The sequence below is a fragment of the Heliangelus exortis genome, chromosome 1 (genome assembly GCF_036169615.1).
Source record: "Heliangelus exortis chromosome 1, bHelExo1.hap1, whole genome shotgun sequence".
In the NCBI taxonomy this organism is placed as follows: Eukaryota; Metazoa; Chordata; class Aves; order Apodiformes; family Trochilidae; genus Heliangelus; species Heliangelus exortis.
Window position 1 is genome coordinate 40180149 of NC_092422.1, and position 23285 is coordinate 40203433.

Sequence of the window (23285 nt, forward strand, 5' to 3'; positions counted from 1 at the left end):
GTACTGATTTCTAAAACTCATGGGCTATAACAATTGGAAACCAGAAGAAATTTAAAACCTTTTTACAGTTTTAAATGCACATTTCTTCATAAACATGCTTTTATTTCCAAACCTGTAATTTCTACCAGTTGCTTCATTGCTAATTGATTATTCTTGAATAATAACTAGATGCTATAAAATTTTAACACTCCTGAGCTGTGAATTACTTAAATCATAGGCCTTTTATTTCTAGTTTTGTAGGAGAAATTCTTTATGGGATTTCATCTTTCATGGGCTTCCAAAGTTACAAAAAGTTGTCAATAGTGCTGTGAAATGAAATTCTTTTGTCCTAGAATCCTCTGGTATCTGCTGCTTAGAAAACTAAGTATATATTTTAATTTATGTCACACTGACAGGATAAATTCTAAAATCTTGGGGGTTTTTGACTACACAAATTTCCACAGCTTGTAACTTTAATTTTTTCTTGTGATGTTTTTTCCACATATGAAGTGCAAATAATGCACAACAAAGCCTTGTAGTAGCACGGCAGTACTGTAAGTTACCAAGTTAATCACCTCTTACATAGTGGTGAAGAAAAGCTAGAAAACTTTGGGATAAAAGGAATCAAACTTTGGGTTGTTTGTTTTGGTTTGGCTTTTTTAAATGGTTAATTAATATTAACAATCGTGCAGAAAATGACAAAGAATTTCTGCATGAGTGTTAGGAATAATGTTGCGTGATTAATCAATGCCAAATTACTTAAAAAAATTAAAACAGTATGCAGAAAGCTTTTGGCTATTTCCAATTAAATACTATTTATTCCTGATAGATTTTCACTCAGTTTGCATAGCAACAAAGGCCAATATGCATTTCAAGTAATTTGAAAGGAAAATGAGAAAGAAGTAAAATTAAATGTAAAACCAAAATTAAGTTTTGATATTTTGGTCGGTGAAATAAATCTTAAATTCCCACATTCTGTATGTGTTTATTTGCAGAGACCACTATAAAACAGAATATGAAAAGAAACTTTATGAAGAGTTGGAACATATAAGGTTGAAAACAAATCAAGAAATCGAGCAACTAAGAAGCACTTCAAAAGAGATGTATGAACGTGAAAACAGGTAGGTAAGATGCAGGCAATGCCTACTTAGGGCAAAATTATCAAGTACTGTTTTGTGCTTTTGTATAATCCTGGTTGACTAGCTGTTTGAGAAGTGATCAAGATGTGAGAAATTTAGTTCAATTATAAAAGTGATGAGAAGCTTAAAAATGTAAATTAAATTATTCCTGTATAGTAAATATATGGTGTTATGTTATTAAATGAGGGACATCCAATATTATCAATGAAAAGTATTATTAAAATTCATGTTCTAGATAAACATTAGTGGTTAGAAGTTTGTTCAGATGTATAGTGTTAATTAATACAAAATGTGTTGGTTTACCTGTCATGCTATATAGATAATCTTGAGCCTGTGCCAGGACACCAGAAGGTGTTGATGCAGAAAGTAAAGCAGAAAAATGCAGAGAAACAAAACAGCCTTTCTAAAGTAAATCCATTTTAAATTGTTTACAACATTATGACTCAAAAAACACATTGATTTCCTGTAAGTTATTATAAAATTATATTTTGAACAAGATCCTAGTCTTGCAAAGACTTGCATATTGAATTTTGTTTGTGTGACATCTTGTTGAATTCCATGGAATTAGATGCAGAGTTAGGAACATAAATAAGCCTTTAGGGATCTAAGGATTTGGACTTCTGGCACTGGCTTTCTCTTTGAGCTTGTTTTTGACCCTTTTTTTTCCTTTAAAATGGGAGGAGTGCTTAATAATTCATTATAAGTTCATTGTAGTTGTCCTGAAAGTGTCTTGTGTGGAGAAGGAAATGACTGTAGTAAAAAGATATTTGTGGCATCAGCATCTGTTCCTCTAATAGGTAGTTTTGTTACTGCTCGGAAGAGTGAAAAAAGAACATGACTCCTGCTGTCTGTCTTCCAGTCAACTGAAAGGTTCTAATTAAAAAAAATTACATCATTGTGTAGTTTTGCAAGTGTGAGTAAAATATATACACATACATCCACACCACTTCCTGTATGCCAATCTATTTTGAATTGCAGAGTACGAATTTAAACCTCTGCTGTTGGTGGAGATTTGACAAGGGTCTGTATATCATTGAGAAAGCTACTGAAAGATAGTTCATGTGTATCTGGAAGTAATTTACAGAAGTTTGATCCTCATATTGATATAATTATTTCCAAAATGAAATTTTTTAGATTTGACTTCTTATTTTGAAGAAAAAAAAATAAATTAAGTATATGTGTTTTCTAAAAAATACTAAAAAGTTACACCACAAGATAGTCCTGCTCAGTCTTGGGTGCCCCTCAATGGCAGGATAAATAGAACCTCACCTTGCAAGCAAAGCAGTTTGCTGGAAAGTTGTATGAGATGCTGATTGTGACTGAAAATAAATCTTAAGATGCTGGTTTCATCTTCAGGCTTAAAGTATGGAATGCCATTACAGCTAAGCTAATCTAATGTTTGATTACTCTTACCTCCTTACCACTTTGCCAAGTGTGGTGGGTCTGATGTTTCCCTTGAATTTATTGGCACTTATTTATACTTGGATGAGTCAGTTCAAGAAGCTGAAATGGGGGGACATGAATAAAAAGGTGATGCTTTCACTCCAGATTTATTTGGGAGAATTTTCACTTGTTTGGCTATAATAAGCATTGGTTATCTTTGCACTAGCAAGTGTGATTGAATTTGCAGGGCATGTGAATGTCAACATAAGGTTTGACTTCAGCTTAGCTGTGGTCTATCCCTGTAGATCAAACACAATTTAGTAGCTTTGAGCATGTTGGATCCTCTCCCCAAGCACATCTTTGGACTTGGCTCAATCTGACTGGAATACAGTTTCTGCACCCTACAGTTGTTTACGGGTGTGAGCTGAAGGGCAATAAATGAGAGTTGCTAAGATGTTTATTTCAAAAGCCAATATAGATGCCCTTTTGCTTCTTCTTCCCTTGCCCTCATACCACCTTTTTTTTTTTTCCTTCCCATAGCTATTAATGAATCTCTAGGCTGTATTTCTGTTCCATTTGAGAAGCATGCTTTCCCTTGTATGATAGATAGGCTTGTCAGATACTTGATGGTCCACACCATCTGAAAACTGGCAGCATCTCTAGTTGATTGTCTAAACAAGTCACTGTACATCTCCTACAATTTAATTTTTATGTCACTTCTGTTACTTCAGTCTTCAGCCTACAACATTGCTCTCCTATTCTTGACGCATAATATGCTTGATCTTAATGCAATTTAAGAAAAATAATTAATGTTTTCTTATATTTTGGTATGAGTCGGTTTTAAAGAATCTGCTCTCAAGATCAGTCCTGGAATGTCATTGGTAAATTCTGTACCTCAATTTTTAAAGACAGTTTTATTTCCTTTCTCTTATAGTCAGTTACTTGTTAGATAAATCTGATGCTGATTCTTCCTAACTACCTGTTTTCTATCCATATGAATTAATTAGTTCTGAATAGTACTATTGATAACATTTCCTTAGTATAGAATGCAGTCTTTCATCCAAAAAAAAATACACTTTTATTGTGAGTCAAGTGACCTAGGATAACGTTTACAGGGGCTTAATTATTTCCCATTTACCTCTACATTTTACTCTTTTCTTCAAAATTTGCCTGACACTATAATTTCACTTTGCTTCAAGTCAAAAGGTTCCAGTGGGGAGGGGGAGAAACAACTTCAGTGGAACAAGCTTGTTTGCATCTACATTATCAATTTAGTTCAGATAAAGAATGTGGTTTTGAAGTGAAACCCCCTCCCTAGTCATTGCTGCTTGCCTCACTTTTTGCTTGGATTTGTAGTACCATGCTCTCATCTGTAGCTTGTGAACAGGATTCTTTTAGAGGAAAAATGAAGGGAATCTGTACAAAGATCATCTAAGATATTCCAAATGATAGTGAGTGTTCAGGTCACAGGAAGAAACCAAGACTAAAGTAAAATCCTCAAAAATGGTCATAACTTAAGTGTCTGGTCTTCAAAAAAACACTGTTTGATCTGCAGACTGACTGTTACTGTGTTGTACTAGATAATGGCAATAAACCTTGTAAGCACTACCTAAGCAGTACTTCCACTTAATACAGTTTAATTATGTGTTATACTACAGGAGCATTATAGATTAACAGACTATTAATACTTGTATTATTTTAACACAAATACTACATGTATTATTCTTCATATGATTCTATTTTCATTTGTGTCAGTGAAGAGTTCTCAAGTTTTGACTGATTCTTGGTTAAAAAATTGAGAAAATAAAGATAGTTTGCAATAAACGCTTTTCTGTTATTTTAAAGTTCTGTGCAAATCAAAAATTATTCCACTGATGAAAGCCAGAAGGAGACACCAGTGATATCCAGTGACCTATATACATTTGGCTGACTAGCCAAATAGTTGTATGTAGAAGTAGGATTTCTATGCCTAACACATTTTTTCCTGCCCTGCAAAAGAAGTTGTGAATCATCACAGCTATGAGGAAATCATTCCCCTAGTTACCAAGCAAAGTGAAGTACCAAGCAAAATTATTGGAAATTAATTCCTACAAAAAATAACTAACTTACAGCTCCAGAATTCTAGAATTATTCATTTATTTCTATGTATAAGTAAGTGGTGGTTGCATTGTTTTTAGAATTTCAGAACCAGAGACTTTGCTGATATATGTGAAATGTAGGCTCTCTAATTAATAGGTATATAGATAGGCCATTATATTATTCTATGAGAACTGAAGAAGGTAATAATGAAGTTAAGGTAAATCAGTAGTAATTTGTGAGGTAAATCAGTCCTTTTCCTAACAGATTCTTGACATAATAACTTTTCTCTCCATCAGAAATTTGAGAGAAGCAAGGGATAATGCTGTCGCTGAAAAAGAAAGAGCAGTTAATGCTGAAAAAGATGCTTTAAGAAAATATGATCAGCTCTTAGAACAGTAAGTATGTTTTAAAGTGCATATAAACAAATCTAAATATATAATAATATTACATTGAAGTAGTTTTAGGCAGGAGGAATTACTGGTTTGGCTTTCTGCTTATAAAAAATAAATTATACTAAGGTATTTTGTTTAAATGAAGTTATAGATTTAATTCTAGTAGTAAATTTTCTTTCTTTCCCAGTGCACTAACAGTGTCAAAGTTTGATTCTTCTGCAGTCCTGTAAAGACCAGCAAAACATATTTATGCATGAATGTGGGTTTCATACTGTACAGTAGAAGTGGTCAAACTCTGAACCTGTTCTGTTGGGGTTTTTTTCTGTAGTTGCAAGTAGAAAATTATCTTGTATGGTGACTTCAAATAATAGTTTCTGTAAAGCGTGGAGAGAGCAGTAGTCATGAACAGGTTATGCTTGCTACGTGCTTCTTAACTGCTCTCTTTAGTCTTTTGTATTTCACATATAAAATAGAGTGCCTATACAAATGTCCAATTCTATGCATATGGAGAAGAAAACTATGACTGATTTTGTGCCTGTTTACAAGCAGTTTTACTATTCTGCCCTACAGAAACTTGTCTTCACTTTCCGTGAACTTGGAACATTAGCTATGGTAAACTATGAGGTAGTTTGAAATTGTGGGCAGTATTCCAAGCTGTTCAGATAAGTGTCTTGTCCTTGATCTTTGGACTTGATCCTTTTTTTTAATGATAGAAAGGTCAGTTCACTAACCATCTAGTCATCTACTCAAAGAAAGTGCTTGATGTGAACTGGCTTTGCTTGGAATTGTTTTTAATTACAAGTAGCAACCTGTTGAAATGTTATCTTAAGTATAAGCAAAATATGCCTTTTTGTGTCTTAACTCCCAAATTGCAATGGTAATATTACTGTAGAAATAGCATTGTCCCAGCATGGCCACAGAGGACTGAAAAAATATCAATAGTTTAGTTCTAGAGTAAATGAGATGAGTCAGAGGACTTGATATCCATTCAGAGTTTGAATCTGATTTGAATTTAGATTAATTCTAGTTTGGGCTGAGGATGCTGAGTGCCATTTAGTGATTGGAATGCATCGTATTTGTTCTTGGATTCTCAAAAAGGAATTTGGTTAGCAGACTCTGAGGTGATGGCTCCACAGTGGAAATCAAAATGTGGAAATCAAAGTGAGTTTAGTGGGGACAGCCAGGAAACTTGGTTCAGAACTGATCTCCTTAGTCAAAGTAAAATGCTAATATGAGTCAACAAGATGTTTCTTTCTTATGAGACCTCTACCTTTTACATTTACTATAATATGTTGAGAGTTCATATCTAACTGGATGCTCTTCTGGAAAGTAAGTCTGACTTGATAATTTGAGTAGATACACTTTCTTGTTTTTAATTAAAATATCAACTTAAGAATTCTTACCATGTTAATTTTAAACTGAAGAACCATGGAGAAAAAAAAGTAGTTTTCTATTCTGCCGTGTTGCCATTCATATAATGTGTTGGGTTTTTTCATATTGTTGATATTTTTGAGGAGGGAAGTTCCCTCAGAATCAGAAACATAGGAAGAGGATTGGAAAACTCTAGCTTTAGAAGGGGAAAAAAAGGAAGTTAGTAATATGCTATTTGTTATCTTCTTTGTTGCTTCCATCCTCTTGTAGCTTTTTCTAGTGATGAGTTCTCCCATTAAGTAAAATTTCTCAATATAAAAAACTTCGAAAGTTATTCAGTATTGTGTTTTTTGGGGTTCAAAGAAGTAGGTTTTAACTCAAAAGATTATGCTTTTCAGAGAAAAAAAACTTCTGCTAGGGAAAAATGGAAATCCCATACTTCCCATAAAATCCCTGCTTCCTTACTAACTGCAGTACAGGTGCCAAGATCATGACTTCTTCCACTTTCCAAATCATCTTCCTTAAATTAGCTACAAAGTAACTAACTGGCTTGATGAGATTGGATAAATGGTTTAACTTTAAAAACCTGCAATTCTTAATTTGCCATGGGTTGTCATGTGGCATTTCCATGGAACAAAGAATTTTTCTAATATCACCAGAATCTCCTAAGATAAAAATTAATGTATGTGTCATCCATTTCTCTATTTAAGTGATTATAAAGCTAGTTCTACTTCAGTGAAAACATGGTGACTCATCCTAGTTACCACTGGTATCATAATCAGTATAAACAAACATGTTTGAAGGCTTCAGAAGTATGTGGAATGTTGACTGGCCTGAATGGTGGTTAAATAAAGCCCCTAGCAAATCTTGTGATCAGAAGTGTAACAAATACCCAATTTTCTAGTCAAGTGCAGTTATTTTCATTTTTCTTACTGCTGTTTGTGGTAGCTTTCTGTAAACAGCTGTTTACAAATGCCAAGAGAATACTGAAGTGGTAATACTCATGAAACAGTTATATTGAGAGAGTTGGCTGTTTGAACCTCAAAGCAGATCAGTGATGTCAGGATGTAAGTTTTGGATTAAATTGTGGTCAGTGTCACACCTGTTAAAAAAAATTAATATGACTAAATGGAAACATTTTCATTTTTTTTAAAAATGCTGGTAATGTAAGTCTTTTTTCTGATTTTAAAGCTATATTACCTCGAAGTGTATTGGAGTTGATTGAGGGAAGAAATTCTATGATAGCTCCATCAGCTATAACACACTTAAGTGTAGATTCAAACTGACTGTTAATTTGATACTCACTGCTCCTTGCAAAGAAACCCCAACACAAGAAAAATCAGCACTGAAAAGCAGAAGAAACACATCCTAGTTTCCTATTGTTTTTTCCTACTGGCTCAATTTGCCAGTTTTATATAATGTGTAACATCAAATTAAAATTAAGGTAGACTCCAAGGTTTGATAATGGGTAAACTCAAACAAAAGCTCTTTACTTCAGGGGATGCCTTTGATTGTTCACTTCCTTTACATCTGAACAAATGTAATTTCTTTTTCAAGGACTGTATAGCTCAGCTCTATTAGGGGAAACTGGTCTAAAAATTACAGAATTACTGGGAGCACAAGGGAAATCAATAAATGCTGTGATTTTACAAAATCTTCTTTCCTAGTGACAAAAAAAAAAAAATCTATACTCTTTTACAATTTGTTGCTGCTCACATGATGGACTCAAAGTGATTTTTATTTTCCTGTATTTGTAATAATAAAGCTAGAAATGTAGAAAAATTAAGAGAAACAAAATAGGTATGCAGTAAAGAGAAGGAATATTCAAAAAAATTGCATTATGGCAATACTGCTCCTTCAACTGTGCAGTGGGCACTGTTTATAAAAAAACCTGTATTTATAAAAAGACCTATTCATCAAAGTCCTGGAGGTGACCTTGCTCAGGCAGGGGGATTGGACTCAATGATCTTTCAAGGTCCCTTCCAACCCCTAATATTCTGTGATTCTGTGACCTCAATTTTGTAAAAGTTAATGAGAGGTTTGAATTCTTGCCTCTGGAGGTAACAGTATATTTTTATGTAGGGCTTTTTTTTTTATTACTCTTTGACTAATCACAGGACATTTTTAAACACTGTTTCGATAGTCGGTTTGAGTAAAGTCAGGATGGTGGCTACAAAAGGTACGTTAGAATTTTAGGTTTGTTCTATCTAGATTTCAAAGTATTTTGGATTATTATTTAAACATTTATGTACTGATGATGTATATAGCTCAGCTGCTTGAAACTACTAGATATGTAAAGGACAGTCAGCTCCAGGTAAGTAGTATTTAGATTTAGAAGTATTTTTAGTGTTTGTATTTAGAAATACATTTCTTAAATAAAAAGCAGAAAAGAAGAAGCCATTGATGTTTCTTGATAAGTTTTCCATTAAAACACAGGTTAAAAAAGTTTCTTTGTGTTTGTGTTTACCTGTTACATGCTTTTTTTTCCAGTTATCTGCAAGCTGTGTATACATTTCTGAGACTTTTTTCAGTCTCTTTTCAATTGTCCCTGTTTTCTCTGTTGCTCTTCATAATTATAGTCCTTCTTAGAATTCCTTTGGAGGTGAGATTAATGCTGTCTGATTTTAGACATCTGTCATAAGATTTGCAGGTGGTAGCAAGAGGTCATCAACCCTGGTCATAAAATGAATGTATTAATAAGAAGAGATTAGGATCCCTTTATCACTGTATCTTATTTAATTGTAGACAAGCCTAGAGAACTATCTTAGATGAGAAGATAATTGGATAAATTTACTGAATAAATAAATGTTCTACTTTGCATTTACAATCTCTGAAGATGCAGGAATCTTATTAGACTAGCATTTATTATGTTACATTCATTGTTAAAGCATTAACATAAATTGCTTTCTCCTTCTATTAACATGTTTTTATAATCTGGATGTTGCTGGCTGAAATTATAGGATTCTAATCTTAAAATTATGAAATCAATATATTTGTGTGATGGACTTATTTCTAATATTTAAATAAGGGCCTATTAACTCTTCAAAAATATTTGTATAAAGTGAGGATTTAAATAATGAATTAAAGAAAATCCATGCTGCCAACTTCTGGCCAAAATATTTCTCTGACAAAGCTGCCATAACTAAAAAAAACCTACTTTTAAGCTCTACATAAGATGCTGCTTTTGTATATGAAGGGTTGTGTAATCTCTAAAGAGCTTTATAGGTCTTGAAAATTACTACTGCTTTAAATCTTTTGTTTCAATTAAAATAATTTTTTTTTTCTAAAGTACTTTTTTGAGGTAATTACCACTCGCTTCTACTCTGATTTATGACTTCTGTAGTATGATGTGTATGTGTAATTTCTATAACATTTAGGATTTGTATCAGAATAAAGCATGAGCCTTTTACTGTCATTGTTATAGACCTTGTTCATACCTTGTATACATTTCCCATAAAAAATGCCTTAATTTCATTCTCCTGATGTGAAATTTAAGTATGAGGTACAGCTAAAATGGTAAAAAGTGTGTGTCATGGAAATTGCTGGAAGAGATTATTTTGGTTATTCAAAATCAATGCAAAGAAGTCAGTGAAAGGACCAGGAGTGATAGATGGTATGATGGAGAAGCAGAGAAAAAGTCCATTTCCCAAGTGACCATGTCTAGTTTGTTTCCAAGCTTTAGAAGAAACACTGAAGCCCATAACACAAACAATTTTGTTTGCAACTTATATCTACTACTGAAAGGACTAGGCTCCTGCTCTTTTTCCCTTTTCCTCTGAGGATACGTTCATTTGGAATTTACATCTTAATGTATTACTTTAGGCTGCTCTCAGTCAATGATGTCCATAAAAATTGTTATTCATAAAAAAATTAAAAAGTCCATCTCAAAGCCTGCTTCAGGTTCCACTATAATTGGAGTGTGTTTTAATAAACAGAGACTTAACTGGTTTGATCAAACCATATCTGGTTCAGAAAATCTTAGAGCTTAAGGTACTTGAACACTAGTGGGAGAGGATTAGGGAGAAAGATGATCTATGCAGAATGTTTTTCTTGATCTGTTCAGAACATACACTTCTAGCTGCAAGACAAGCCCGTGAGGCTAAATGGGCTTTTTGTCTGATATACTACAACTATTCTGTGTTGAGCAGAAGCTAGGAATCACTGGGAAGCTTCTCATCCTGTTGAATCTGTGTGCTTTGTGAAAAGCCTAGGTTTGAAAAGTCTAGTTGTATATAATGACGAGATATTAACAAAAGCAGCTATCTGAAGATGAAGTTAAAGTGATTTTTTTTTTTTTTTTTTTTTAAGATTGTTATATATGCACGTAATATTTATTTCTGGAGTGTTTCTAACCATCTGAACTTGAAGGACTAGATCTGTATGCGAAGCCCCTAACAGCACTAGGCAGCCCAAAAATTTTCTGGAATTACCTTCTGAGTCTGTGATTACATTGTGATTACCCTCTGGTAAAGGATGCAATGCTATACCAAACCTAGACAACTAACTGTTGAAGAGCAGTCTGTCCAAATAGGTGTTTATGTGCCTTGAGAAGGTAATTACAGCTTTGTAATCTTGTGGACCTCTTAGTAAGCTCATTGAAGAGTCTGCAGAATAGAATCAAGACTAAAATTTATGAGAGTGAGCTTTGGGCAGAGTTTTGGGCTGCTCTTTTCTTCCACAGAATTACATTAAAGGGTTGAGAAAATGCTGGGTATAACTGGAAGCCTACCTAATGCTGCTGCTCTCAGCACAGACCTCATTTGCATGGTGATGATACCTGTCTCAGGTAAGTAACACTCATTAATAAGGAAAGAGGTAGCATATTGTTCTGGAATTGAGGGTAGCTAGTCCATTTGTAAATTGATAATTAAGAACCATTAATACATGAAGGATCACCATACTAGGTTCATGAACACTCTACCAAAACACTGTACATCAGTGAGGCAAGGTATTTTCAGGCCATAAGCCACGGGGAGCTCTTTCCCTTTGGCATTAGTTCATCTAGCATTGAATATGCCAAATTAAAGTTAGTCATGCTGAGGACTTACCAAAAGAGAGGGACAGTGTGATATTTACATACAGTGCTCCAAGCTGATGAATCCACTATTCACAACTGCAGGAACAACCATGTGAGTCCCTGGCAGCCTGTTTGCTGCTTTCGTGAGATGGGCTTGTCTGGTGACTGGTGCATTGAAGAGGAGAGAATGGGAAGACCAGGGTTGGAGGACTGACTTCCCTTTTGTATGGTCTTGTTTTGAGATATTTCCTCAAGAATGTATCCCAGACTTTGTCAAGGTTTGCTCAGAGAGTTGTTTACATTCAGGGAGTCTAGTAAATGTTTTTTTGAAACTACATGCCTTCAGCATTGAAGTATTGCATCACATGTTGGATAGTGGGAAGCCTGTGTCCTTTAGTTTGCTCAGTGCAAAGCTATTTGGATAATTTTTACAGCTGTTTGTGTTTCTAGCTAAATAATCTAAAGACATAATCCTGCCTACTTATATGAGTATCTGGGTAACTGTAAGAATATTCTATGAAACCATGAAAATGAATGTATGATCACTGTTTAATGCATAGTTAACCAACATTCAAGACCTTGCTAAAGAATATTTTGATCCTGGATAGCTGCACGGTGGTAATGTGACATGTTAGCAGCATTTTGCCAAACTTCATATAACCATAGTAGCATTTAGATGTCACATGACATCAGAAGGGTGGTACTGCTTTATTTGTGATACCAGTCAGTGGGTGTATAGATGTGAATGTTTTCTATAATTAAAAAAAAAAAAAAGTTGCTTGTAAACAGAACTTTAGCAAGATTGAGGCTAGATGGGAGAATTTGTTCTGGATGGGCCTCTGAGAGAAGCACTGAATTAAAGTAGACAGGGTGGGGCTGTCGCTGAAGGTAGCTGGTGACAATTAGTGAGAGATTTTGTAATTCCATGGTATGAGCAGTGTGGTGAGAGACAGTAAGGACAGAGAACTGGGAACTGAAGAAAACCAATGGAGATGGAATGGAAGGGTGCATAGGAAAAAGTAAATCAAGGATCTTTACAACAAGCAATAAAGGGCTTCTGCAGTTCTTACTTATAGGTAGAATTCATAAAGATGTTGCTCATGAACATAGACTGCCTGATAAGCCCTGTTTATTAGCAGATTTTTGTACCTGAAAGGAAACTAATGTTGATGACCAAGGACGATCTTGCACAGGTCACCCTGGAAACTCCTGTTGTGAAGCATTGAGAGGGTAGGGATTATGTGTGTATGTATAGTACCCCTAAAAAAAAATTTTAAAAAAAACTTCTGTAGTATATGCCAGCATCTCACCCACAGAATAAATATTCATAAAAGCAGCATAACTTCAGAAAACTTTTTGCGAAGAAAGGGAAGTAAACTTTTTCCATCACATAATTGTGGATTGTAGAAATAAGTGTGCAGAAAGTATAATTTAGGTTCCTTTGAGATGAAGCTTGGACATTATGGAAAATGCTCATACTTGTCAGTCATTTAGTCTCGTCATAAAATGTTTTATTTCATAATACACATATGAAATTAAGGGTAAATACATGCACTTACAAGCCTATTTTACATCTCTTCTAATATCAAAATACTGGATATATTGTCAAAATGCTGTGAATCTTGAATATTTAAATAAATGCTACTTCATGTGTATGTATGTAGTTTAATCTTTGATGTGGAACTTGTCATCTGAAATTGTTTTCATGGGTATTCTAATAGTTTTGTGGAAAGTCTGTTGCCATGGGTGAATAAAAGTGCACTGATTCATACCCTCTGAAATTTTGCTTAATGTTTATTCAGATTTCTCTGAGATACTAACCTCTTACTTTCCAAAAATACAACCTAGATCATAAGTTTTGAGATGCTTCAACAAGTTACATCTTTCCCTTCTACCTTGGGCACACTGCTGGAGTCCCCACAGGTGGCTGTGGGTAGAGAGGGGAAGAATCAGTTCCATTAAAAACCCTACAGGAAGGGAAGAAAGTTTTGTTTGTGCAAAATGATACTCTAAGCAGATGTAAGTAATTAGAATCCCTACTCCTTCTCTTGTCTTCATGTGCCACTCACTCCAGGCAATTAATTAAAACTTGAATCTCAAGAATACTCAATATAGAATGTTTCTCTGGACAGTGAAGGATGAATACAGTGTGACTGATGTAAATTCCATGCCCCTGTCCAGTGCCCAGAATTAGGTGAAGATTGATAATTTAAGTCTAATTTTTTAGACCTAAAACCACATGAAGAAATATTGTATCTTTTTTGTCAGTTGGATGTTCATCTAGGACATTTTTGTTTTTATAGGCAATGTACTTTATGGAAGATAGTGGGACTGGAGTTTTTGTTTTAGATTTATCCCTTATGATACTGTTCCCAGTCAAAAGTTGTGAAATCTGGGCCTAATTTCTGTGTTATGTTGAAGTTCTGAGCTTCTTTCAAAATATTCTATATGCATAGATAAGTGGGGTACATTTCAAGTTTGGTTTTTCAGTGCCAGATGAAAGCCTCGTTTCAAATAAAGAAAAGACTTTTTTAAATAGTGCATTTGCTACAAGGTACTTGCATTATTAAAGTGTGTAGATGAACACAAAGTTGTTGACATATTACAAGTCAGAAAAGAGCTACCATATGGTAATTTGTTTGCCTGCTAGGGCTGTCTGCCCCCTTGCATTTCCTTACTTTGTAAAATAATCAACTCTTCCTCTTGTCATTTTTCTCAAATGGTTGCTTGTTTATACAGAGCTGTATTAAACTGTTTTATATTATTCATTAGAGTAAGCAAAAATAATTTCAACCCCTTTTTTTTTTTTTTTTTTTTTGCTAAGCTGATATCTTTTGGTTGAATTATTTATGAATTATTTTTAAAGATAATTTTTACATTTATCTTTGTAAGTCTCTTTTGTTCTGCCAGCTGTCTAAATCTTTTCATAAACTTCAGTTAAGAGAAACATATTTTCCATGATTATTTTAAAATACAATGTTTACTGGGAGGGAAGTCTAGTGAATTCCCACAGATGAAGTGTGAGTGTATTTCTCCCACTTGTAAATGAGTTCTTATTTCCTACAGTACATATTCTGGTACCACAATGAGTCATTTTCAATATGTTTTAGTTTAGCTTCTAAAACATTAAAAACTTGGCAAATACATGTGAATGAACATTACATCCACTTTTAGAAACTGATTCCAAATAATATTTTACTAACGTGATGACTGTGAGTAGACCTTTCAGAATGCAGAAATGTCCTATTTGATAAGCCCTAAAAGCATTTGCAGAGGTCCTGTTTTGGTTTTTTTTACCTTTAACATGTCTTGGTTTAATCATCCCTAAAACAGGGAAAATACTTTCTGAAAAAGCCTTAACATTTTTAGTCAAAGTGTTGTAAATGAAGTATTTTAGCCAAACAAGTAATAGTTTTCTTTAGATATATTACCTGAATTTTGAAAAATGTCATGCTGTTTTATTTTACCCTTTTTCTAGTTTTACTCCTTTTTCAAAATCAATCTATTACCTTCTCTGTTTTGACATGATACTTTTTAAAGTTGCATATATACCATTCCACACTTAATCTGTTTCTTACTATGTTACTTTAATTGTTCAAGTATTAGAAAAAACCTCAAAACTAAATAGTTTGTATGATTAGAATGGACTTATGAGAACGGGGGAGTGACATGGGAGGGAAGGAGGACAGACAGACCAGGCATACTTAAGTTTAAAAAAACAAAACAAACAACTAACAAGCAGCAAAACCCCCCAACAAACAAAAAAAAAAGCCAACTCAAAATCACCAGTGTTCCTTTTTTGAGGGAGTTTATTTTCATTTATCTATTACTTAAAAAATTTTTCTTATTTTAACTTCGTTATCTGGATCTCTTGGTGTCTGGAATATTTATTATAGTAGTGCCTTAGATACCTTGTTTACAGGTTGATACCTAAGGCTTAGATGCACTTACCTTTCTAGCCTGGATTTGAATAAAGCCCTAATTTTTTTCCAGTTGTTGGCAGCATTTGTCTTTTAAGTTTATTATTCGTGATAGGGATAATTTTTACAAGCCTGTGATTATTCTCTGTTCCAACTTTTGTATGTTGTCCACAATGTAACACTGTGTTATCAGTAAGTTCTTACTATAATTACTACCCTTGAAAATTGCTTTAGCTTTTTTTTAGACTTGGAAGAAGATGGGGAAAAAATATATAAAACTTGGATTACTAAATCTTTAATGTAAAGATTTTCTAGAATCCATTTTTTCCTTAGTTCTGTGGTATAAAATCTGAACAAAAACTATTTTGAAAGCCTTCTTCTACCACCTCTCCCAACCCCCTTCCAACCCTGGCCCACTGTTCTTAATATATTTCTCTTTTCATCAAGGAGAAATCAAAAAAAGGAGGGGGGAGAAATTTTTAAAAGGTGATGAGGAAATTCATGTAAGCAATGGAAAGTCTTAAATCTTTTGTCAAACAAACACAAATACATTCTTCTCCTTCCATTACATGTAAGTAATTGTGAAATTTGCAGAAGACTGATAATAAGCAAAACAGGCTAATAAAGAGGTAAAACAAAAGAGATGGTAATCACAAAAACGTTACTGAGTGGGATTTATCCAAGTGTGGAATATATGGTAGAGTGGATCAGTCTTTCTCTTCGGAAAAGTGATCTAATCCAGGCAAAGACAAAACAGTTCCATGAGGGAGCTGGGTGAGTCTAAGGCAATGGTGTCAGAGTCCAGTTCTTCCATTCTGCCCATCCGGTTACTTCTGTACAGCTTTGCAGATGTGGAAATTTTAAATCTTAATGATGGCAATTTATTTGGTATGCATTATTTTCAGTACGAGGTGAACATCTTGCAATTGTTAACAGTGAAAACTCAGACATCCATTTTGAGAGATACCATACTACTGGTTCAGAATATTATCTTTTTGAAGCATTTTTTAAATGTTATTGAAGTTGATGCATTGATGAAGGATGAGTTTGAATATTAGTTTCTGTGAAGAGTAAGTAAATGCATTGTAGATTTCACTAAAGCTTTAACTGTGCCTGGCATCAGTCTTGTCTAATTTTAAATGCCTGTTTAAGTTGGCTAACTTTAAATGTCTATAAAAGGCTTGTTTCTTTACGTTGACTTATAAAGGCAATCTACACAACAGGTTGAGATGTAGATACCCACATTGTAAACTGTGAAGCTAGATTAATCTTACCTCTACTTTCTGAGTTAAATGAGTTTAGCATAGGCTCTTTTCACAAATACATGGGTTTTGGAGCTTTTATGCTTTACCATAATTCTTACTGAGTCCTCTTCCACTGCAGAATCTTTAAGCATTTGTCAACTGCTGGTCATAAAATTGAATGTTTTCATTATGAACTATGATATACTGTGCCTTTTTCTCTGTTCTTTGCTTTGGTTGGTTGGTTGGTTTATTTGGTTTTGTTTGGGTTTTTTGTTTTGCTTTTTTTTGATAGATTCTGCTGTCTTGAATGATTGGACAGATTCTGACTGACAGAAGTACACTGAGATTATGTAGTTCTAGAGTTGTGATTATAACAAAGGATAAGATCTGGTTAATGAAACTAAAGAAGGTAGGAAGATACCATGTTTATCTAAACTTTGCAACCTTAGCTATCTTACAGTAACTGTTAGAAGAGATACCTCACCCAAATGAAGAGGAAGTCTGCATTTGTCTTTTTAGAGAAAGGGGAGAAAGGACAGACAAAAATTTGATAATACATCACGCTGTTTCTGTAGTATAAAATACAAAATGTAAGGCTCTTGAGGTCTAAATGTGACAGCACCATTAACCAAAACGTGCAATAACTGTGCTTAAAATGTAATATATGGTTGATAAGTACAGGCTTTGCACGTGCTCATGGGGACAGATTTTCCTTGCCTAGATTCCACTGAAGTCTTACCACTACCTCCTGTTCTCAAGCACCACCTATCCTCAGAGGCACTTGAAATCAGTCTGCATTCCAAGTTGGAGCACATCGAGGTAGAGGTCCCTGTGCATGCTCGGAAGTCTCCTGGTTTGGAAAGTTAAGTGCTTATTTTGATATGGGTAGGGAGGTGCTTGAACTCTGTTCAAGTCCCTGAAGGGCCTGTTTTCATTAGGTCATGGCTAACTCATTCATAAGCATCGAGTTCACTCCAGACCACTGTTAGCAGAGGAGGTAATGGCTAAGTTTGCCTCTTTTGTAACTCCTTTGAGCACTCACCCAGAAAGTTCAAGACCTTGATCCTTTCTCCCTAAGTCTCCCTAATTATTTAAACAGGTTTTGATGTTACCTGGAAGTTACGTCAGTTTGCCTAGAATTATTGACGAGTGTTGATATATATAATGCATGAGTTAAGCAAAATGCCACAAAGAGGAAAAATAAACGAATTTGGGAGATATTTTTGTGTGTGAAAGCCAATCATACAAATCCTAAAAAAAAAAAAAAAATGCAGTTAAGTATAACTTTTTGACCTTTAAAGCTATGTTAATTGTCTTTTTTGCATTTCATTTTTCATTATTAAAAGCGAACAAACAACAAAAGCCAAAGCAACTACAATTGTGGGTATTGGCAACCAAGTAGTTACCTGCAAGGTCTATAAACATAACTTTCAAGAGTGAACCTTTTGATTCATTGATTTTTTTTTTTGTCACTGTTTTTAACCACCTTTTTCTGAATTAAACTCTGATCTCTGTTGTTCCTGATGCAAGTTATTATGCTTGTCACGTTTAGATGGAGTTTTCATTTCTCTTCTAAGATTTTCTCCTGGTTTATATAAGGAGTTTTTATGCCAGCATTACTCCATAAACATGTTGTTTTGCCCTCTTAACGTATTAGTCAGACTTTATTTTCCTAGATTGTAGCTTATTTGACTTCTCATGGGATAGATTCTATGTTCTTCTCAACATCTGAGTGCCATTTCTTTTAATCTTGACCTTCCTTCAAAACAGATAACCGGAATTCTGAGCAATGTTTCAGATAATTTCCTGCTCTATCTTGTATGATACCATCTTTTCCACTTGATGTACTTTAGTCATTCTTGGAACTGCATCTCTTGTGCATAGCTAACTCATTTTAGCAGTTTAGCTGTGATACCATGTAGTGGATCTAGATCCTTTTCTCAGCCTGTTCTGTGTTCTGAGAGTCTGGATGAAAGAAAAAGGCCACCACATTGTAAGTTTTCTAGTCCTGCTCTAAGTCCTAGATTTGTATATGCATTCTTATTTGGTTTTGTGATTATGCTACTAGTGGAAGAATCACACTCTCTAGCAGAGCTGAGAGGCACATCCCTCTGGAAAATGAGCAGTCTTTTTGTTCCAAGTACTCAACATGAGGTAGAAGTCACATAAACCTAAGAGTTCTCAGCATGGGACTACAAAGGAGTCGCAAATGTGTAAGTAAGGGGAAACTTAGTGAGCAGAGTCAATGGGGTTTGGAGAGCCATTCAGCTGACCAAATAAAGGGTGCTGCTTCAGGGCTGCAAAGGGTTCTCTTTTATAACCTTTTGACTGCAGAGACTAGATTTCTACCAGTCATTGTGGGGTCTTAGCTTACAGGTAGCTGCCTAAGCCTTCCTAAACATAAATTTAAAAAAATATATAAAACACAGAATAGTTGAGGTCAAAAAGCACCTCTGGAGATCATTGGTCTAACAACCCACTCAGACAGGGCCACCTAGAGCCAATTGCCCAGAACCATATCCAGGTGGCTTTTGAGTATCTCCAAGAATGAAGACTCCACAACATCTCTTAAGAAGCCTCTGCCAGTGCTCAGTCAATGCTCACAGGAAAAAAAGTGTTTCCTGATGTTCAAATGCAACCTCCTGTGGTTCATTTTGTGCTTGTTGCCTCTGGTCCTGTCACTGGGCACCACTGAAAAAAATCCTGGCTCCATCCTCTTTGTACCTTTGTGGTCTTAACTCTATGCAGCTGATGTAGTAATGGACTGTATCATCTAACACCTGCAGCACTTATAAAGGAATAATTTGAAGCATTTTAAAATTCAATCTATCAGTTCAGTTTAATTCAGTTGGTATGAAATAAAAACCAGTCTTATGTTAGTGAGATAAGAGTGAATTTGCTGTAAGTTTTATTTCTATTTTCCTACCCCATGTTCCTTTTCTGCAGCATTTTCTAGACTGAGATGTGAAAAGACTGCCTAGGCAACAACTCCTGAAACATGTTTGAAATCTGTATTAATATATTTTCATGTCAATAGCATACAAATATTGAATTGCTATGAAAAAAAAAAAAAGTAGGTTTCAAAAAATAAAATTTTATCTCTGCTGTATGATACTAATCAATGTGAACTTGCATTACTGAATTGTGAGGGAAAAATAACATTAGTGAAAAGTTCATGAAACAGAAAATGTTTTATCTATAAGAGTACCTTTTAAATGCGCTGTAAATTTTAGGAAGAGAGTAGTATAAATTATGTTAAAATTCAAACAATAGGCCTAATTTTTACTTGCATGCTGCACTTAATTATTATGACTGTGTGTTATCGCTCATCTGCGAAATTATTAGACATGTTTAAGCATCGCTTCTTAAGAGAGAATTTAAGAATTCTCTCTTAAGAGAGCTGTATGTATAAATGGTATTAAAACATACTATATTTCTGTAATATTTAGAGTTCCATCAGTTTTTGTACTTACTTGCCTTGACCTTTGAACTACAGTTATCTCCCTAGAAAATAAATGTTTGCGTATTAAAATTGATTCTGAGGTGCCAGCAGTACAAATTATAATGTATGATTCATATTACAAACTCTTAGAGCATTTAGTGGTGCACTAGAACATTCCTAGGAACTGACAAAGTCAGATAAATATATATATGTAAATGTACAAACACTGAAAATGGTCGTTGATCTTGCATGTGTGCACATTTCATATCAATTCAATGATCTTTAAATAAGGTTAGAAAGTAGTAATTTTCTGTTATTGCCACATTAAATAGTAAATGAGCAATTTAAAAGCTGTCTGCTGAAAAACTAAACTAAATTTGTTTGGAAATCAGAACCATGATATATTTTCTAAAATAAAAATTCGGTTTGTGCATTTGTGGAGGAAATATAATGGAGTAAAATAGCATTGAAAGGTCATTGAAATTCGATTTTGCCAAATGACAGAGTAGTTTTGCCAGTATGGCAGTGATGCATATAAATGGTTTTCTAGATCTTTACAAAAATCTGAGTTCTAGCCTTACTCAACTGAATTGTATTCAAGACCTCTTCCTTCTGATATTTTTATAACTTTTTCCATTACAATTTCAGAAATTTCATCTTCATTGAATTCAAATAATGATAATACTTTGGGAATGAATAATACTTTATAGAAGTAGTAATACTTTGTGAATGCTTTGAGAAAAATTATATTTTAATACAATCTAAAAAAACCCCACTCAAAATTTTACTATTGAAACTCAGTGGCAAAAATGGCAGCATAGTTTCTCAGTCACAATTTTTAAATATTAGTCTAGGAACATTTCTTGAGTCACTTCAATGCCAAATGGTCTCTCTTTAAAAAAAAACAAAAAAAACCCCAAATCAAATAAAAAACCACAAAAACCCAAAACAAAACTATTTTGATCTTTGGTGTTCTTTTGAATAGTTCCAGCTTCTACATTTTCCTCATTTCCCCTGCATAAACTAATTTTAAGTCAGTGAGAATTACAGAATGGGAGCTGTAATTAAAGTAAAATAAAGCTGCCATGAAAGCTGTGGAAACTGAACTTCATAGAAGAATATTACCAGAGCACTAAGTAGCATTACTTTTGTTTATGTAATTTAAAATATAAAATCTGACAATAATATTTGCAGTAGCAATAGAGTTTTCCTTTTTAAAATTTATAATAATAAATGAACATTCAAGTTATAATTCTCCTTCAAGTGTATATTTTAAGTACTTTCCTCTCTGCGAAGTTTATGGTGCTATTTTCTGTCTTGGTTAGAGTACTGAATACTTCAGTATGCTGTTTATTTTATTAATCACATTGCATACCGTATTTGATCATGATCTGAGAGATGCATCAAATTACTTTAAACACATGCTTTAGATTCCTATAGATCCATAGTACAGTTGTTGAACATACCCTGCATTTCTAAAGAAGCAAAAAGGATTGCTCACATTCATACAAGAGCTTGCTTCCAAGCCAAGAATGACAGATGCTGTTACAGCTGAGAAATGTAGTGTTTCAGGAAAACACTCAAACAGTAGTTAACTTAGGTCAAAGTAGAAAAAATTAATTTAAAAGTGCCTTAATCTAGACTGGAGTTAAAGGTAGTTTTGTTGTAAATGTTGGTTATACAAACTGTCAAGGCTTATGCTTGAATCCAGTGAATCTGCAAAATCTGAATGAAAGAAATAGTTCTGGTCTTTGCCTTTATTAATTTAAAATGTGCCTAATTCATTGTATTCCTAGTTTTAAGTAAATACAAGAACTTTTTTTATTGTTTGTATTTTCAGAGTGTAAAGTATGTGTAAATGGTAGCATACCAAGGAATGGTGAAGAAGGGAGTTGTCTGTACATAATCCAAACTTCTGTGGCTTGGATTCGACTTCACTGTGCCAAAGCAACATATTTGTCCTATTTTAATGTTGACATGATCAGCTAGAGTCTTGAAATTCATTCCATGTGCTATAAAGAGTAATACATGAGAGATTGCCCTTTGTAGCAAGAATATAAGATAATAAACAAGAATTTGAAAAGTATTCATAAGACAGAAGTACAGAATTATATAGCATTGTGTATAATAATGCAGTGTCTATTATTAATACACACTATTATAGAAACTGAGATATGGCACAGACTCAACTTAATGTAACAAAAATTCTGGCACACATGATTGCACTTAAATGATGACAATATTAATTCCTACAATACTAAAAACGTGTATGGTTTTCTCTAAAAAGAAAAATAGTTGTTCTGAAAATTTTGTTTTATTTTAAAAGAAGTGATAACTTCTTGAATTTGTCAAAGTTATTAGCTTTACAAACTTACAAGTAATTCTTTATACTCCAACAAAAAACTTGGGAAAGGTATTTCTTGTCACTGACCAAAAAAAAAAAAAAAAAAAAAAAAAAATTAAAACATACATAATTGGTGAAAGAAGTTATGATTATTACGTGTGTGGCTGAGTCAGCCTGGTTCTTGACTGATTTTATGGCTAGGTCGCTGACCTTTTTTCAGGTAATGTGACTAGGACTTCATTACATACTGTAGTTTGAAATGTTTGGTCCTTTGACTGTCAGGCAACATGAATTCCTTTCCTTCTTATTCTTCTGCAGTGAAGTTCTACACTGCTTGTATAGCTGACATGCTTTCATTTCGTGTTAATAGGCTCAAAACTTTTTTGTGTATGGTAGAAAGATCCTAGGGAATCTTGGATGGCTCAGTTTTCTCACTGGATGAAAAAGGTCTAATATTTGTAACCATTATTTAGTAGAGCTTGTATTACAATGATGGTTCCCAGCACAAATTCATCCCTGAGACTTGCACTGCTCTGTTGGAACTCTTGAAACCCTTAGGCTTTATGTTGCTTTCAGGATGGTAATTCTGCAGATTCCCTAACTATACTGATGGTGGTTTTGTGGGGAATGCACCCTGCAGTCACTAACATTGTAGATATCCTGAGGCAGGAATCAAATTTACCTGTAACTACTCTTTAAGATGTGTTTTCTATATTTACATTTGCAGCACACCCTTTTATTTATATAACCTTCCATGGTTACCAGGAATTCTGAGATTGGGAAGAAGTGAAAGTATGGACCAAACTCCATGCCATTTATATAACAGCAAAGTATTAGGCTGTGTGTCCTGCTAGGAGAAGCATACTTTGGTATCATGTACCTCTAAACATGCATCTTCAAGACCAGCTGGCAGTCAGCAGATTTTCTTGTTTTCTAAAAGACTGACTCCATTTTGACTTAAGGCAAGTTGAACTA

The 23285-nt window shown here is 34.1% G+C and overlaps 1 protein-coding gene across 4 annotated transcripts in view; it reads left to right on the plus strand.

Annotated features, from left to right (window-relative positions):
- Nucleotides 1–23285, plus strand: part of PIBF1 (progesterone immunomodulatory binding factor 1) — a 112691-nt gene that overhangs the window by 27693 nt on the left and 61713 nt on the right. For all 4 annotated transcript variants that reach the window (XM_071740800.1, XM_071740832.1, XM_071740821.1 and 1 more), the window contains exons 9-10: nt 975–1100; nt 4877–4975. In XM_071740800.1, the coding sequence (XP_071596901.1) occupies nt 975–1100; nt 4877–4975 (225 nt within the window). The remainder of the gene's footprint in view (nt 1–974; nt 1101–4876; nt 4976–23285) is intronic.